Genomic DNA, 17,093 nt, shown 5'->3' on the forward strand with positions numbered 1-17,093 from the left:
ATAAGAAGACAATATAGCCCAGTGCTTAGCAATGGACACGACACCTCCTTTTCTTTGTGTCAGAGCACCTCTCTCTTTACATGATGTGGGGGTGGTCTGAGCCTGCTGGCGCTGAGGTACCTTCCATCCCTGACAAAGCAGGCTTGAGGATGATGGATACCACAAAAGGAACATGTAGGGAACCGAGGCATAAGGGCAAGTCAAGGACTATATGAAGGGAGTCACACATCCTGTTACACTCCTCTGTTCCCTACTAGTGAGAGAAGGGTATGTAGTTCACCCTGGTAAGTCTGGGAGTATTGAGTCGAGAAGGGAGCAAACAATGCTTGGGATCATAAATTTAAGGTTTAAAACCGAGCAGAAAACACACTTGACCATGAAAGTAACCAGCCACACCTTGAATGCTTTGCTGATGTATTTATTCATGTTTCCCCTTTACTATGGTGACAAAAGCAGATGGATTACCCACCCTACCCACCCCCACAAAACACAGACACAGATTTCATTCAGCATATACAAGCATTGGGGCATGTCCAAATTCGTCTCACTGGGTGACTAGAGCCAGGAGAAGTTCTGCCAGGGGGAACAGTCTGAGCACCTCAGACCCAGTCATTGAGCAGGCTAAAGGGAGCCTGCCACTCTGGGCTCTGCAACTGGGGTGCCAGCAGAAGAGAAAGAATCACATCGGGGTAGTCAGAGCTGTCTAGCCCTGTCATATGGTCTAGCAGGTGACAGTGGGCTCCTGAGTAGCTTCCAGTAAGATCCACAATCCCATAGCAATCTGTGCCTCAGGGTTCCCATCTGCATAATGGGGAAAGAAACTGCCCTAAAGATGTCACAGGGCTCTACTGAGTTTCTAAATATAAATTATTTGTCAAAAGTGCTTTGTCAAAGGTAAAGTGCCATAGAAATTTAAGGGAATTCAATTGATTGTGATTGTGAGTGCCCCGGGGATGGCAGTGGACTGGCTCATGGGTCCAGGGGCCAGGAAAGCAGTCAAACTTCAAGGCTGTGCCCAAGGTGGGCACCAATCAATGGAGGATACTGACCTCTGCGAAACAGTTTTTCAAGTTTCTGAGCCCCAAGGAGTTACCAAGGCCTAGCACCTGGATCAGGGCTGGGAAAGTCACTGGGTAAGTTACAGAAAGAACCACAGGGGTCAAGGAGGAGGGAAAGGGGTACATAAAGCAGGGGGTAATTACTATAATTCCACACGAGAATATATAATCCCACACGAGAAGAGAAACCCACTGGATGAAGGGAATTTGATTGGTATTGCAGATGGAGGCAGGGGGCAGGAGAGGGAGACGAAACAGCAGCAGAGGGAGGGATACTGTCCCAAAGAGGCCTACTGGCTGGCTCCTCTCCTCTTAAAGAGCTTATGCCCAATTCTGTCTGCCTGCAGGAAAAGGGAGGGCGGGAAGAGAAACAAGAACCTAATGACCTGGCTTAAAGGGGAGGGCCTCCTTCTATTACAACTGTTGGCCTGTGCACTCTGGATCTGGTCCTGAGCTGGGCCCCTTAGCACCATAAAAGCAATCCTGGGTTTGGGACAGAAGGGTAGTGGTTGTCAGCATCGGTCTGTCGGGAGATAGCTCATGTTTCAGCCATGGGCCTGGTTTGCTGAGGAGACTGAGTGAGACTCAGTGGGGAGGAGGGCCAGCAGAGACAAACTCTGCACGGCCTGGGAAACAGGGAAGGAAAGACCCTTTTTATGTGCTCCTGCTGCTGCTGCTGCTGCTATTCCCCAACTCCGCAGGCAAGGGGCTTGGAACCTCCCGGGGAACTGAAGAGGCTGCCCCATGGTACTGGCTAGCACCTACAGGTTAAGGCAGACAAGCCAGTAGATCACATTGAAGATGAAGAAAGTGACCGGGAAAACCACCCGCGAGTAGTTATCCAGGCGGTAGACATGGATGTGGAGGCGGCCCCGCTGCCAGGTCTGGCCCTGACAATCAGGAACCATGCAGAAATACTTCTTGAGACCCTTGAAGCACCGGAAGCAAGCCAGCCTATCACACAGGCCCTGGGGACCCTCGGGGCTACCTGGGCAGGAGGGGCGCTGGCCTGGGCATCCTGGGAGCTCCTCCTGTTCGCTTCTCTCGTCGGTGACTATCTCGCACACAAACACCTCCGTCTCCCGGCGGGCGCGGGCGCGGGCACGAGCACGGGCGCGGGCACGGGCGCGGGCACGGGCGCGGGCGCGGGCACGGGCGCGGATTCCAGTCAGAGACTGAAATAGACAAAAGAGATGGGAAGAGTCAAGGGACTGTGAGCCAAGACTATAAAGGTTGCCCACAACTCCCTGGAAACTGCCCTTAGGAGACCATTTCGCAGACCTCCAGGACTCTACCCACCACATCAGGAAGCTGATTTCCCCCACAGTCCTAGAGATACTCCCCGCCACCTGGAAATTTAGCCATGTGCCATAACCCTCGTACCCCTGCCTCACCCCCACGTCGCCCCCCACTCAGGTCGTACATTCCTGGTCTGGGGAGAAGCCTGGGCTTTCGCCTGGTTGTAGGTCAGGAAGTTGAGCACCGCAAACTCCATGAGAGCACAGAAGCAGAAGACGAAGCAGATGGCAATGTAGAAATCCAGAGCTGTGATATAGGAGACACGTGGGAAAGTCTTACGAGAAAAGGTGCCCAGTGTGGTCACGGTGAGCACAGAGGTGATCCCTGCAAGAGCAAGGAGTGAAAGTAGGCTGGTGACATCTTCAGATGGTAGTTCGTTGCCCTGGTCGAGCTAAACTCTCTGGCCGGCATCCATACTTACGCCTACCTTACCATCTTACCTAAAGAGGCCCTGGCAGGAGCAGACTCCTTCTTGATCCAGAAGGAGACCCAGGAAAGCATGGTGGTCACAGAAGAAGGGACATAGTTTTGAAAGGCAACATAGCCAAACTGCCGGCTCATATTGAAGATAAACGTCATGATCATGAACTCACCTGGAAGACATAAAATAAAGCACTGAGTTGCAGCACTGACGAGATGGGCAGCAGAACATACACACTGTGGGTCCCACATGGATTGCCTTCCCATAGTCCTAGGAGGGAGGCTGTTTCAGTACAACACACAGAGCAGCAGAAGCCCAGAAGGGAGACTTACAGGGAGACCCACAGCCAGCAGAGAGCTAAGCTAACCCCACAACCTTAATCAATTCCTTCTCAGTTCACTGACCCGCACCCCAAAAGTCAGTTAACAGCAGAGTGAGACAAAAGCGAAGGTATCAGTTAACACCCTTGAGAGCAGGACCACACAGCTCATGTCCACATGGCTGCTTGAGACCTTCACACCCAAAAAGAAGGCATGTTCTCTCAGGAGATGAGCTGTGACGGAAAAAGCACAGAAGGCCTCAGCCTTCTTTCTAGATCCATCCACTGCAACAACTGCGGCGGATGGAAAAACACCTGTCTCCCAAACTTCTGATGGTTCCCTACTGCACATGAGCCAGACTCAAGTCTAGACTATGCAATTTAGCACTAAAGGCCCCACTTGTCCTGGATCTGACTCCCCCATGTGCACACACCCAGGCTAGCTGACTTCATATTCTGTGAGAGCTTGCATGCTTCTACCAAGACTCAAACCTTAGACTCTCCGTTCTCTTAATCTAGTGTCCCCAAACTAAACAGCACGCTTCAGGAAAACAGAAGAAATAGCTGAAAGTGAAAATTTCAGTCAGCCCTCCAGATGTTAAGACTGCAGAGTATACATCTGCAAGACAGACTGAGGTTTTCACATCCTTTAGGGAATTGAGTCCCTCCTTTTGTTCTCATCCTAGAGCGTCGGCAGAGACTTGTGGAGAAGCTGATGACAACCTGCATCCTAAGGTGGCAAATACTCTGCGTGGTATCACGGCGACATGACTAGTTTGGGCTCTTCGCTGAGCCTCACTTTTTACTCTCGACATCACGTGGGATTTTATTGCTCCAATCCTGACTCCTTTGGTGAGGCCAAGCTTCAAATTCCCAACTCACTGATGATATAGAATTCCCTGGCCTTGAATTAGGCAGGCTTTTCAATTCCTTCCAGGAAGGGCCCATGAAGGCCCTTTAGCTCAGACCCTCACTGTCTAAGCCTGGAGCACCATGTGCTCAAGGACTTCTCTTCATGGGCAACGGCTTTGGAAAGCAGACTAAAACATGACTCTATCTGCAGGAAGGTGGCCACTTGCCTGGAATGTCTGTGCAGGTCAAGCACTGACATTGGAGGATGAAAACACCAGAAAATTTTATGGGAAAATACAGTATTTCCAGAATTGCAATTCAGGGCTAGACTTTCTCAAGTATGAGGGACCATCCTCATACTTGCATACTGTCCACAAAATATTAATCTACTGGGCTGGAGGGATGGTTTAGTGGTTAAGGTATTTGCCTGCAAAGACAAAGGACCCAGGTTGGATTCCCCAGGACCCATGTTAGCCAGATGCACAAGGGGGCACATGCATCTGGAGTTTGTTTTCAGTGGCTGGAGGCCCTGGGGTGCCTATTTCTCTCTCTCTCTCTCTCTGTCAAATAAATAAATAAATAAAATATTTAAAAAATATATTGATCTGCCTCCTAGTTCTCTTGATTTGTGGATTTCACTGAATTCTAGGAAGTCCTCTAGTTATCTATGACCATCCTAGCCCCACAAGTCAGCTGAGATTGTTTATACTTGTAACAAGATCATTTACCACTCCACTGGAATTCTCTATTTTATTTAAATTCCACCCAAAGAACCTTGCCCACCTATCAAGAGATGGAAATTGGTCTTTGAAGGCCAGCTGAAGGATATTAACATGCAGTTGATTCTTTCTGTGGAGTGGAGAAGCATGAGGAAGCTATCTGGGGCTAAGGAACCTAAGCAAACATTATGTAATAAAGATGCTTTTTGCTCTTACCTGCTTTGCCCAGACCATCATTGGACACTGCATTGTCAGAAGCAAGAGACTGTGTTCAGGGGGCATAGATTAAAAGGATGAGTTGACTAAAGCTTTGAAGAGCAAGGGAGCAAAAAGCACTAAGGCTATGTATGTAGTCTAGAAGAGAATGTGAACTTGGCCTCAGATGGTAATACTAATCTTTTAAACTTGACTACTTGGAAGAATGACATGAGTTAGGGTAAAGTGAATAGTTCTAGGGAAAAGAAGCAGGTCCAATTGGTAAAAGTCCCAGAGACTCCAATGTCAGATGAATGGGAAGAATGTTCTGATGGGAAAACATTTCAAGAGAAGAGAGAAACCTTCTTGCAAGTGAAGGATGGTTTGATCGCCTCTCTAAGAAGCTCCTGAAACAGTGGCTATCCGGTTCAAGTCCCAGGGTGCTCAGAGCAGCAGGCCATCACCGCATTCTGAACCCTAGGGAAATGTGTGTATGCTATGGCCACAGAAAGGAACTTTGGTAGTGACTCTGGCAGTGGAGAAACCACAACGCAGGACAGCTGATGTCCAGCCGAAGAGAAAGGAGAGCTGCTGCTTACCCACTGAATTGCTTTGCTGCTGCTGCTGCCTCTGGGGCTTTGCAGTCACTAGGGCACCATTTTGAAACAATGTGGAACCATCTACTAAACGGAACCACTAGTGACTTGAAAGCCCCTGGGCCTTGTGTCCTCTTGGTCTCCACCTATCTGGAGAAACTTAGGTGCAGAGCGCTAAGAGGCAGGCCCAGTGTTAGCTGGTAGCAAGAGCAAAGATCTCATGCTAAAGGTAGTGAAATGGCTTCCTCAGAGCCCCAGAGAAAGAAGAAAGCATTTGGAAAGCAGCCCCTGGCCCCTGCCTGGAACTATGTAAGCAAAGCTCTAGCCAGGTGAGCGTGAGCTGTCCCTCAGCCAATAACTAACTCAACGAGTGAAGCAAAAGCAGATTTACTGTTGAGCTACATGGAAGCAAAGCAAGAGGCTTCCCATCACAAATGGCTGTTTGGGTGACTTGCTCCATCCACATTCTGGAAACGATGAGGGCAGTGCCCTGAACTTGATCAATGCATGTGAAGAGGGTTTCCAGGGGTGCTGTGGAGCTACCCTGGGGAAGTTCCTTGGCTCCTCATTCATATCACCTAGGAACACAAGCAAAGATGCTCACACCTAATTGGGAACTGCAAGTTAAGAGACCCAGGACCCTCCCTTTCCATTCTTGTAAGGAACAAGATCAGAAAAACAATAGTCACATATCCACCATGAAGCCTTTGGTGGCATTCTGTGATTTTCAGAGCTGCTCCTTTAACATAAATGTTGATGTAGTCACTGTAGCTTCTGTAATTCCTTTAGACTACCCCGGCCTTCACTACCTGCCATTAGGACTCTAGCCTCCACCTCCCATTAGAATAAACCTTGCTTCCCATTCAACCAGCTTAGATTGGCTCTAGGTATGGAGAAATCACATGAGTGCTATTCTCCAAAAGCAACTAAGTAGGTCAGTGTTGTGACAAAGACCTTGAACCTCAAGGTTCTGCAGGACAAAGCTTCATGGAAATTCTGACAGTCACAAATCTTTTATGTACTTACCCAATGTCTCTGAGGACTTAGCAAAGCACTTACTTCTTTGCAGATGAGACTGAGACATAGTTTAAAAGTCTCAGTTTCCTCTGCAAACAGTTGTAAGTGCTTAGCATGTACTACAGGAGCCACGACCTACATAACATATCCATGGGTTCTTGAAAACATTTGGACAGATAGCCACCTCCTGATACCACCCTCCTTGGCCTCTACATTGCCCTATCATGGCACACTTACCAGATGGGGTGTTGGTGATTTCAGTTGTGTTGCTCACTCCAGTAACATCAAATTGGAAGAGATTCCAGGAGTTCTGCTCGTTGATTTCAAGCTTGAAGTCCGCCCACTTGTAAGTTATCTCGCTCTCCACATAAGAAACTAGAAAGCAATGTGGGAACGAGGGCTCTATGAGATTCAGAAACCCAGTTGAGGTCCTCACAAGCATGGAGTCAGCCTGAGTCATGCTTTCGAATCATGACTCTGGCCTCACCAGCTGTGGGACCTTGTCTCTTACCTGATTGTTGAAGTCCATTCAATAAGTGCATTTAATGAGTATTCTTAGTACCAGGCCCTGGACTAGAAATACAGAGATGAGCAAGGCATGAACCTGCCCTCAAGAATTCACATTTTATTGAGAATGACATGAGTATTCCTCTCCCTGGGGAATAGTGGGCAAATAAAGTAGGGAAGGATCACTTGGAGACACACTCAGAGAAGACTTCTTAGGGACATTTACTTTAAGTCTTGAAGGCCAAGTAAGCATTTTCCATATGGATGACATAGAGGGGTGAGAGGCAGCACAGAAAGATGGAATGCTTGGCATTATATGGAAATAGCAATATTTCTGGATGACTAGCTCACAGATGAGTTGTGCAGGAGGAAGCAGTAGGGGCCAGGTCAGAAAGAGCCCTGAGGGTCATTTTAAGGAAGTCACAATTGATCCATGCAAGGTAAGGAAGGCTTTGAGATGAAGAAGTGACCTGCTCCAGGTAGCACTTCAGCTAGGTCACTCTAGTTCTAATGTGAGCATAGCATGCTGGCACGCTGCCAGTGATGGGAGGCCAGGGCAGTAAGCTAGGCACAAAAAAATAGCAAAAATAAAAGTAAAGGCAGGAGCCAAAGCTATGGTAGAATGCAAAGAAATTAACGGGATCAGTAGAGATTTGGAGGGAACACCACCAACAGGATGTGTGGACTGAGCAGATGTAGGAGGTTAGCAACAAAGGTCTTGGCCTGGAGAGCTGGGTGGGGGAAACCCCTTCCAATGAAGCCGATGGGAACACAGAAGCAGCATACTGACTTCAGAAGCAGGGGCTTGGAGGCAAAAATGAATTTAGCTTAGGACATGTTCAGTTTCAAAGTGGAGATGTTGCAAAGTCCAAGGGCAAGATGACAAAGGTCTGCATTGAGGCAGAGATGCAGAGGAGCAGACACACTGCAGGTACACTTCAGAAGCGAGCAACTAGCTTGAGGTACTGCAAAGGGGAGGGAGGAACCCAACATAAAGCCAAAGGAACGCAACACAGCAGTTTTTTTTTTGGGGGGGAGCAGGAAACGTGATGCTGGGGGATGGAGGCTCTGTGCAACCATGGCACCATCTTAGGAGAAAAGCAGAGGCAGAAAATGGAAAGGACAAAGATGAGAAAAAGAGGGACCCAGTGTGTCTCTGGATCCCAGAAACCTAAGAAGGTACTCACAGCTAGAGAAAGACAGAGGGCAAGAGTGAGAATCCATTGGAAATTTGAACATGTGGAATGAACATCCGGCATCAATGGTCAGCCTGGAAGGGAGAAAGGAGCCTCATTAGGTTGGCTCTGAGCACTTTGTATTCGGCCACCTTTGATTTGGGGATCACCACCAATGAATGAAAATTGTAGGATTTAAGAAAAAAAAAACCTCAAAGAAATAAAAAGAGCAAGAAGTGCTTCTAAGTACCTGACTAGTCTGGGCTCTATCATCAAAGAAGTGTAAGGACCAACCTAAATGGAGTTTTTGTTTTTTTTTAATTTGAAAGATTTCCAATCTCCCATCCTTCACTAGTTGCACATGCTCATACCATAGTGCAAGCTTCTCTGGCCAGGCGCTCCAGCATCTAGCCTGGCCTTAGGTACCTTTCCAACCGCTGCGTTGCTGCACCGCCTGGACAATTCCACCACCGTGGACGTGTGTTTACATCCAGTGCCCACTTGGGATGGAATTGTCCTGGCAATGCAGTCATACTGTCACATTCTAGTTGAGGGATCTCTAGACTGGGAGCCTACTAACTGGGTGCCAGTCCCAGCTTTGTCTTTTTTTTAATTTTGATGCTTCAGTGTTTGTATCTGTACAGGAAGAGGTTGATTTAATGATCTAGAAGTATTATTCAGGACACTATTTCTGCCCATGAATCTTGGCTAAGATTCCTGGAAGGGGTGTCCCAGTAGGTGAGACATGAAAGGCTCAACATACCTAACAGTGTACAACACCTTGCCATCCCCGTAAATGCGGACCATCTGGTTGTGTACGGTGATCTCATGCTCCTCAGTGTTCTTAGAATTCCTAAAGAAGGTGTCCGGGATCCACACCAGGCTCACCACGTTGCCTTGCAGAACAAGGGTCTCAAAGGTGTTATTAAAGCGGAGGCGTTCATCATACCAGGTCTGGGAGAAGATGATTTCAATGGTGTATTCCTGGTGGAAATGATGGAAAGCCATACACTTGGAGCTAATCAGATAAAGACCTTCTGCATGCTAATATGTTCCTGACCACTCCCTAAGCCAGAACCCTGAAGAGAATGTGGTAGGATGCATGAAGCTCTGGGCCAGGAAGCAAAAAACCTCAAAGATTCTTCTAGTATTGACACCAGAAGGAATTCAGAAGTTGCCAAACCCAATGATCCTAGTCAAAAGATCAGACGTACCCTTCTAGGATACCCTTACAGTTGATACATATTTTCAATGCAGCATTTCCCTTTCTGTTCTGACAAACTGATTTAATTATCTATATATGTTAAATCAGAGGCAACTGAATCATGAAAAGGTGCACGAAGGTTGCAGTCATGTCCTCCTGACTGAAGGTTTTTAGTGCCTCAACCTTATGTTCTACCAGTAGACCGCCAAGGACTATAGATCAACTGGCAGTCTATACATAGGTGACTATGCCAACACCTCCAGCTTTCAAAGCCCCAGAGGCTTTGCAGGACTCAGCCTGTAGCACTACTGCTATAACAGTCCTGGGCTCACAGGAGGTATCTTGCAGTGATTCCACCATTTAGAAACAAGTGCTGTCAAATAAAACAGCAAACCTGAGTGTACCTTGCTACCAAAAAGCAACATGAAACACAAAGTTAGAGACAATGAGATTTAAGAGTGACTGGATGAATGTGTTAGAGTCATGACAGCCAGTGGCTGCCAGATATCTGAAAGATTAGCAACAGTGAGGTGAGGACACTTCATAGGGCACTAAAAGCAGACAGACTTGATGCCTAAAAGTGGCACATGGGTCCACAGCCGAGAACATGGAACTACGTTAAAGTCAAAATACGGAACAAAATAGTCGGTGGACACTAAGTGGCACAACAGAATATTCGATGCACCCTCAAAATGGGCCTAAGGGAAATGGAATGAAGGAGACCTAGCTGAACTCGAGTGGAAATTAATTTCACTTTAATTTTTCCTGATGAATTACATGCACATATATTACATTATTAAATGTTCACTAAATATCTGTTTGACCTTGGTTGAAACACAATTACCAGCCACTCTCTTTATTAAATGGCATCCTGAAAATTATTTTAAAGTCCCCTCAAACAGCCCTGCCTCATAGCTCACACGTGGCTCTTCTCACACAACTAGACAGACATCCTGGACTGGGGGAATAGCTTATGGTGTCAACTTATGCCTGCATTATATATTATATATAATTTATATTATATTATATATATATCATTATTATATATAATATACAATATACAACATATAATATATATATTTGGGGACCGGAATTTTCCATTCCACATCCTCCCAAAGGGAAGTAACACTCTCAAATAGGTAATGGCTTGGGAAGGCACGTGTCACTGAGAACCGGACGGGTGACAGAGCTCAGTACGGCAGGTTAACACAATTTGAACACCCACACTGCCACAGCTATTCAGAGAACGCAGCTCCAAAGCACTCAGGGCTGTATAAGCACACACCTCTGATTGTGTCCAGTGAAGTCTCCCCTTTCAGCTTTTGTTTGGGGGGCACAGATGTTAATTAACCTTCATCATTCACTCCCCCGAATTATATTAAAAAATGAAGTGCTTCCAGTCACAAGAGAAATGTTTATCTAGTCTCATGCTTAAAAAGACAAGAATCATTATTTGGCTGCTGTATATTTTCCTTTTAAACAAGTGCCTATAACCTCTGTGCGTGTGCGCACGTGCACAGGCATAGGTACAGCCATGATTATGTGGTCTCCAGTTATCATGGATCCCATAAGCTGGGTAGCACAAAAAGCCAGAAGAGCGAAGCCCACTGCAGTTCCCCAGCAAGCAGCTGGAACAGGAAGTACTAGCTAGCACTGTGCCACAGCAGGACTGAAGGCTAGCTTGCCTAATGTACATTAGAAGTAGGGAAACTGAGGCCCAGAGAGCCAGTGGCACCGGTAATGGCAACACACTGCCCCCCAGAATCCATTTTTGCTATCAAGCTCCATTTTTTTTTTCTCTGAAAAATCCTCAGGTCTTTCCTAAGTAAACCTGAGGCAGGAGGGTCACAAGACAAAGGCGAAAAATCCAAACACTAGAAGGCCAAAGAACCATTAGGGAAGAGGTGAAAAAGATGGCTGCTTTCCTTGTGACAGAGGGATAAAAAAATGTCCAAAGCAGCCACCAAATTCCTAGAAGCCAGAAAGGGTGGGGCAAAGGGCCAGCTTTTCCCACAGTAGGCCAGAGAAGCAGGCAGAGAACAGCTGGCAGGGCCTGGCTACCGTTCATGGGAAGTGCCTGATCCTGCCCAGCCCTGCCCTATCTCAGCTGCCCTCACAAAGACTTCCACATCTCCAGGGCCTGGCACTTCCCACGTGGCCAGCAGCGTCTCCTTCATGGCCCAGCACATGAACTGCTCGGAAGCTGGTGGGAAGCCTTCCTCTCCACACTCTCACCATGCTCCTGGTTTGCTATGAAGCATTCAAAATGAGCATTTCACTGCAATTTAACAAGACACCAATTGGCACTTCTTGATCCACCAACCAATAACTAGTGGTCCACAGTTCAATTTTTCCCAAGTTTGACAGGGAACTTGGGATGGCCATCTCTTTTAGCTACCTGAAACTAGAAATAGGGTGTCTCAGAACTGGCTTAATCAGAATCACTTGCAACACTTCCCACAGTAAGAGGCAGAGTTAGCACTGGGGATGCTGTGACAGGCCATTGTTCCCAGATCAGTCACTGCTCTTAAAGCTCAGACTGGGAATTTTCTAAGTTGAGCCAGGACACTGGTATAAAAATCTGACTACAACACACAAGTAGGAAGCCGAGGCTTCCCAGCGCAATCCCACATGTCCAAATGTCTGCAGGGTGACAATCTCCCCTTAACCAACTTCACTGACTGGGTGACTAGCACTGGGACCCACAAATCCTGTGGAAACACTCATCTGCCTCAAACAGTGACATCAAATAAGAAACTTGGGCTGTATGTGGTCTCATAAGGGATAAAAAAGAATCGTGTCATGTGAGGTGATGTGATCGACCGCAGGGTCAGAACTACAGAAGGCGCATCACACGGAGGCCTCCTTAGTAGGACTGGATGGGGACACATTATCATGTTCCATGTAGGAGATGACTGAAACTATTGGAAGGGAAAGAACACAAGGAATTAGAACAAAATTAGAGAAACAGTTCTAGAACAAGAGCTGGTAACTGTCAACTCAAGTCCATACAAATACTCAGAAAAAAAGAGGCGTGATCGTGGTGATTGAAAGTTGCTTTATTATTTTTATTTTCACTGAAGATCTGAAGATGCGAGTCAGGATTCTAAAGGTCCTCTCTTCAGGCAGCAAGGGACTTACCTTTTCCAGACATGTTCTCAACCTTGTGATAGTTAAAACCTTCCCTTCCCCCCCCCCCCCCCGCAAAACACCAACAACCCCCACCCCCTTGGAGAAGGGAAACGGTAGAAAACAAGTGTAAATTGCCAACCCTCTCTCTGTGTCAGGGCCCAGGCTAGGGAATATTGTCATCAAAGCTCGGTACTCACCATGTCCAGGATGGAAAGAGGCCCGATGCTTTTCACAGAGATCTCAACAGTGATCACAGTGGGCCTCTCTGTAAGGGAAGCAGAAGTAGCAGAGGGTAAGTGCCAAATAGGGGCATGGCGGCGGGGTGGGGTGGGGTGGGTGGAGGTCAGAATGGAGCAAAGAGGACCAATTCTTCTTCCTTATCTGTTCTTTCAGGGCAAACTTCAGCTCATGGACTTTAAGGGTTGGACAGACACCTTGTAGAACACTCATGACATTTTAGAGTTGGAAAAACTGAGGATGAGAAAAGTGAAACGTGTTGACCAAGGTCTATGGCATTCTTGAGACACGTTTGTTTCTTACTTGGCAGATCAGACAGAGGTAGTCGTTCTCGGCCATGTATATGACACCCTGAGCCCAGGCCCCTTCTCCACATCTACGCCCGCCACCCGCTTTTCCTCCAGGAGGGGAAAAACTCCCTTCTGCTACTCACCTCCAATGCCAGGGCGCAACTTGGCATCATAGTTGCTCAGGAGGTTGTTCAGGACGGCCGAAGCTTCTTCCAGTTTGCTGCCTGGATGCCCGGTCGTGATCAGCTCAGTGGGCTTGATTTCTTTTGTGAGGATCTTCCTTCCCACAGGGGGGATCGGGGGCTGCGGCTGGGGTGGGGGCTGCGGCTGTGGTGGGGGCTGCGGCTGCGGCTGGGGCTGCGGCTGGGGCAGGGGCTGCGGCTGCGGCTGCGGCTGGGGGCCGTAGACTACATCATCATGGGTAGTGGGCTCATCCGCCACTTCCGTGTGAGGTCTGACCCTAGAACAGACAAGCCAGAGATGAAGCTCTGCCCTCACTCACTGCGAGCCCCAGCTGGTGCCTCTTGGGACAGAACCCAACCAAAATATTTGCAATGCAAGGCTGTACTATAGTGACACTAAATGTTGAGCTATATTTCATAATTCCTTTTCAGTCTGGCTGTTCTTTTAGGGGTTGCCATGCTATCCTTCTTTCATAATTCTTTATTTAAAAATGTCAATGACAAATATTTGACGTATTTTTTAGAGGCTATTCGATATGAAACAAAGGAGGAAGGCATCATTACGTGAGCTCTGGCCAATCAGCTGCTGTTACTAGCCTTGGCTGCCCATCTGCCTGAGCAGCAGCACCTGTGAGGAGGGGGCAGGCCAAGGTCCAGGACTGCTGGGGAATGCCCAAGAAAGCCACGCTGCCCCTCCCATGCCCGGCTAGAATATCCGGCGATGGTTTTGTAATAATCATCACGCAGGGGGCGGGAGGTGGAGGAAGGCAGGCTACGGAGACAGGAAATGGAGAGCCAACAGGAGGCCATCTTGAACACCACATCCAGGCATCAAGGTTAATAATCATAAATAACAGTAATAATGCATCACACTTTTTAAATTAAAAGAATTCCATATGCTAATGTGTGCAAGGCCCCTTGGTATTAGAAGTCAGGGTAGGGCTTTGTTTCCTGGCAAATAATAATGAAGGGGCACCAGGGGGCTTCTCAGGTCTTACCTGGCTCTGTTTTGTACACCACTGTGGTCATTTTCTGACCCCTCATCAACTGCATACTTATGATTTGAGCTCTTTTCTGTATATAGGTTCTAATTCAGCAACAATCACTTAAAAATAAAACTGTCCCAACTGCTAAAATATGAATCAGAATTGAATCCTGACTTTTAAAAGCAAACTATAACATATTATCCACAATAGCAGAAATTTCAACACTGATTAGGTTGCTGAAGCATGAATAAATTATTCTTAATGTTTTAGTGCAGTGATGATTTCTTCTGTTATAGGTGAAACTCTTAATGACCACAATAATTACATATAAAATGATATGATGTCTGAAATTTATTCTAAAAAAATCTAAGCCATAAAATGGGTGGTGGGCAGGGGACAGAGAAAATAAGTGATCATTAGTTCATAAATGTGATAAAAATCTACTCTATCTCCTTACATCTATACATCCTTGAAAAGGATTGTAATTAAAAGCACTTTTAAAAGCCACCAGCCCTAATTAACACGTGATGCTGGGCAGGAGAATGCTTTCCCATGCGAAGGAGACGAAGTGAAGGAGGCATTTCACTAAGCTTTGAGGGATGACTGGTAATTATTTCCTTATCTAGGTGTTAGTTACATGGTCATTTTAATTTGTGAAAATTCACTGACATTTTTAACTCACGATTTCCATTTTTTCAAATTTATAAATTATACTTCCAAGATGTTTCTTAAAATAGTGGGTAAATAGAGTAAGAGACCAGGTGTGCAGGTCTTTAAGTTTCAGGCCAAGGGCATGCCCACTGGGCAGCAGCTACATTTTTCTGCAGTATTCCAGAATGGCTTCATTGGAATACAGATGTGCTAAGCTGGTGCCATTTCTCATTTTTGAAGTGGCTAATTCCAACTGTGAGCTAGGCAAGGACTGGGCTTAGGAAAAGCATTCCCACTGGCATTGATCATCCCTTGGATTTTGCCACTGAAGAGAAATAAATAACCACGCCCTGGGATCTTGGGGGTCAAGGAGCTCCTGGTCATGCCTATTCCTCCCACCGAGTCACGGAACTCACTTTCAAGGCTAGAAAGGATAAAATGGGAAAATGCACTCTGTGCTGGTGGGATTTTCCATGGCAGCCTTGCGTGCATCCACCTCCCTCCAGATGTCCAGCAGCACCCCTCCCCCCAATTGAGCTGCACACGGAAGCAAAGGCACACGAACGAGGAAGGACTGGGGTTTCTTCCTGAACCCAGCTCTCCTTGTCACTGCATAGGTCAGTAAGCTGAGACCTATATGGAGGAAGGGCTGTGTCCGAAGTCACCCAACTGACTTGAGGCTGAGCCCCAACCAGAGCAAGTGATGTTTGCTGGATCAAGATGGCCCAGCACTCCCCACTGTCGCCTCCTCTTTCTTGACATCACAGGTTGCCATGTTGACAGTCTGCACATCCTCCCCCTCCCCACTGGATGGGCTGTTTTTCTCTCTCATCCCCCTCCTCCCTTCTTCACCCTCCCTATCCCCAGCCATCTTTGCCCCTGAAAAATCCATCTGAAGGATCACGAATGACTGAGAATTCCTAGGTATTCAGAAACATTTACCAAGCCCTTGTTGAGGCTACCCCCCACCCTAAGTCACCCTCCACCAGGGTAGCCAAGGAAGCCACCCTATCCTTCCCCAAACAGATAAATAAGTCACAAGCCCAATGCCATGGAAGCTTCTAGAAAGCTGGGCAGGTCAGGAAGCTTGGGAACTTGTGACAGTTCACACTTAGCAGGAAACCCGCCTTTCAAAAACGAAAAACCTAAAAAGCCAGAAATGTGGAGATAGGCTTCCTAGCAAAGACCCAAACCACAAACCTCAGAAGAGAAAAATATTCCTGGCCTCTGGCTAAGGTCAGCGCAAGACTCAGCAGGGTGCCTGGGGATGAGGAAGAGGAGGGGGCCTGCCAGACACAGCAGAGGGGCTTAGCTGGGGCGGGAACCCTTACATTAAACCAAGGATCAAGCTTGGGACTGGAACCAAGAGGAGAGACGGGATAGAAGCAAGTAAAGTCAGAGTTGCCTGGCATCCTGCCTGGTACTCGGTAGGCGCTCCGGGGGGGAAAAATGCCAGCAAGAGCTAACAGACTAAGCAACTCTCAAACATTTTTGGCGCACTTACGCTTTCCCAGCCCTCGAGCTAGCTAAGTCCCCAGCCCAGCCTGGAGTCGCGCCCGCGTGCTGGGCAGCTTCAACCAGGCCCCTGTCCCCTGGCAGCGCCGGACCCCGCGAGGGTCGCGGGCGCTCGCTCCAGCTCTGGGGGGGGGTCTCGGGGGACGGGCCGGAGTGCACGACGCCCGCGGACAGAGGACAGCATCACGCTATCCGGCCCGGGCTCACCATCGGTGGCCCGTGCCGCCTATCCCGGAGGGGATCGCGGGAGGCTGGCGCGCGTCGAGGGGACTTGGTTGGCCACGGGCTGGCCCGCTCGACTGGCTCGCGGAGGAGCCGGAGCTGGGCCTGGGCTGCATGGAGACTCACCTGGACTGGAGGAGTAGGAAGATATTGAGGAGGAGCAGGAGAACTTTGGGCAACATAGCCGCCGCGGGGACCGGCGCGACCACCTGTGCGGAGGTCGCGGCGCTGGTCTGGCCCGGGGAGCGCGAGGTGGAGGCTTTTGCTGCGCTCCAACTTTGGCTCCGCCCCCCGGCCCGCCCCGGCCCGCCCCCGGGCCCGCCCCCAGCCCCGATGGAAATCTCCGACGCCGTGATCACTGCGGCAGCCGGAGCCGAGCGAGGGAGGGAGGCTGGGGCGGGCCGGGCGCGGGGAGGGAGAGGAGGGAACCCTGTCGCCGAGGCCCCCCGCCGCCGGCACTGCGGCGCTGCCAGCCAGCCAGGGGCGGGGGCCGGGAGGAGGCGGCGAGGCTGCGGC

At 48.5% G+C, this 17,093-nt stretch overlaps 1 protein-coding gene across 1 annotated transcript; it reads right to left on the bottom strand.

The window, feature by feature from the left end:
• Positions 1 to 485: 485 nt before the first annotated feature.
• Positions 486 to 16,788, bottom strand: Gabre (gamma-aminobutyric acid type A receptor subunit epsilon). The gene is made up of 9 exons (XM_045141049.1): positions 16,704 to 16,788; positions 13,165 to 13,481; positions 12,692 to 12,759; positions 8,922 to 9,142; positions 8,171 to 8,253; positions 6,714 to 6,851; positions 2,798 to 2,950; positions 2,482 to 2,681; positions 486 to 2,233 (listed from the first exon to the last, which is right to left on the bottom strand). The coding sequence occupies exons 1-9, from the start codon at positions 16,757 to 16,759 to the stop codon at positions 1,820 to 1,822; spliced, it is 1,650 nt and encodes a 549-aa protein (XP_044996984.1). The 5' UTR covers positions 16,760 to 16,788; the 3' UTR covers positions 486 to 1,819.
• Positions 16,789 to 17,093: the final 305 nt, after the last annotated feature.

This window comes from Jaculus jaculus, chromosome X, assembly GCF_020740685.1.
Source record: "Jaculus jaculus isolate mJacJac1 chromosome X, mJacJac1.mat.Y.cur, whole genome shotgun sequence".
NCBI lineage: Eukaryota > Metazoa > Chordata > Mammalia > Rodentia > Dipodidae > Jaculus > Jaculus jaculus.

Excerpts from the sequence above, each read along its gene's own strand:
- Gabre (XM_045141049.1), bottom strand. The coding sequence starts at position 16,759 with ATGTTGCCCAAAGTTCTCCTGCTCCTCCTCAATATCTTCCTACTCCTC. Across the intron at positions 13,482-16,703 it reads TTCCTACTCCTCCAGTCCAG|GGTCAGACCTCACACGGAAG; the intron begins GTGAGTCTCCAT and ends TGTCTGTTCTAG. Across the intron at positions 2,682-2,797 it reads TCCTGCCAGGGCCTCTTTAG|GGATCACCTCTGTGCTCACC; the intron begins GTAAGATGGTAA and ends TTGCTCTTGCAG.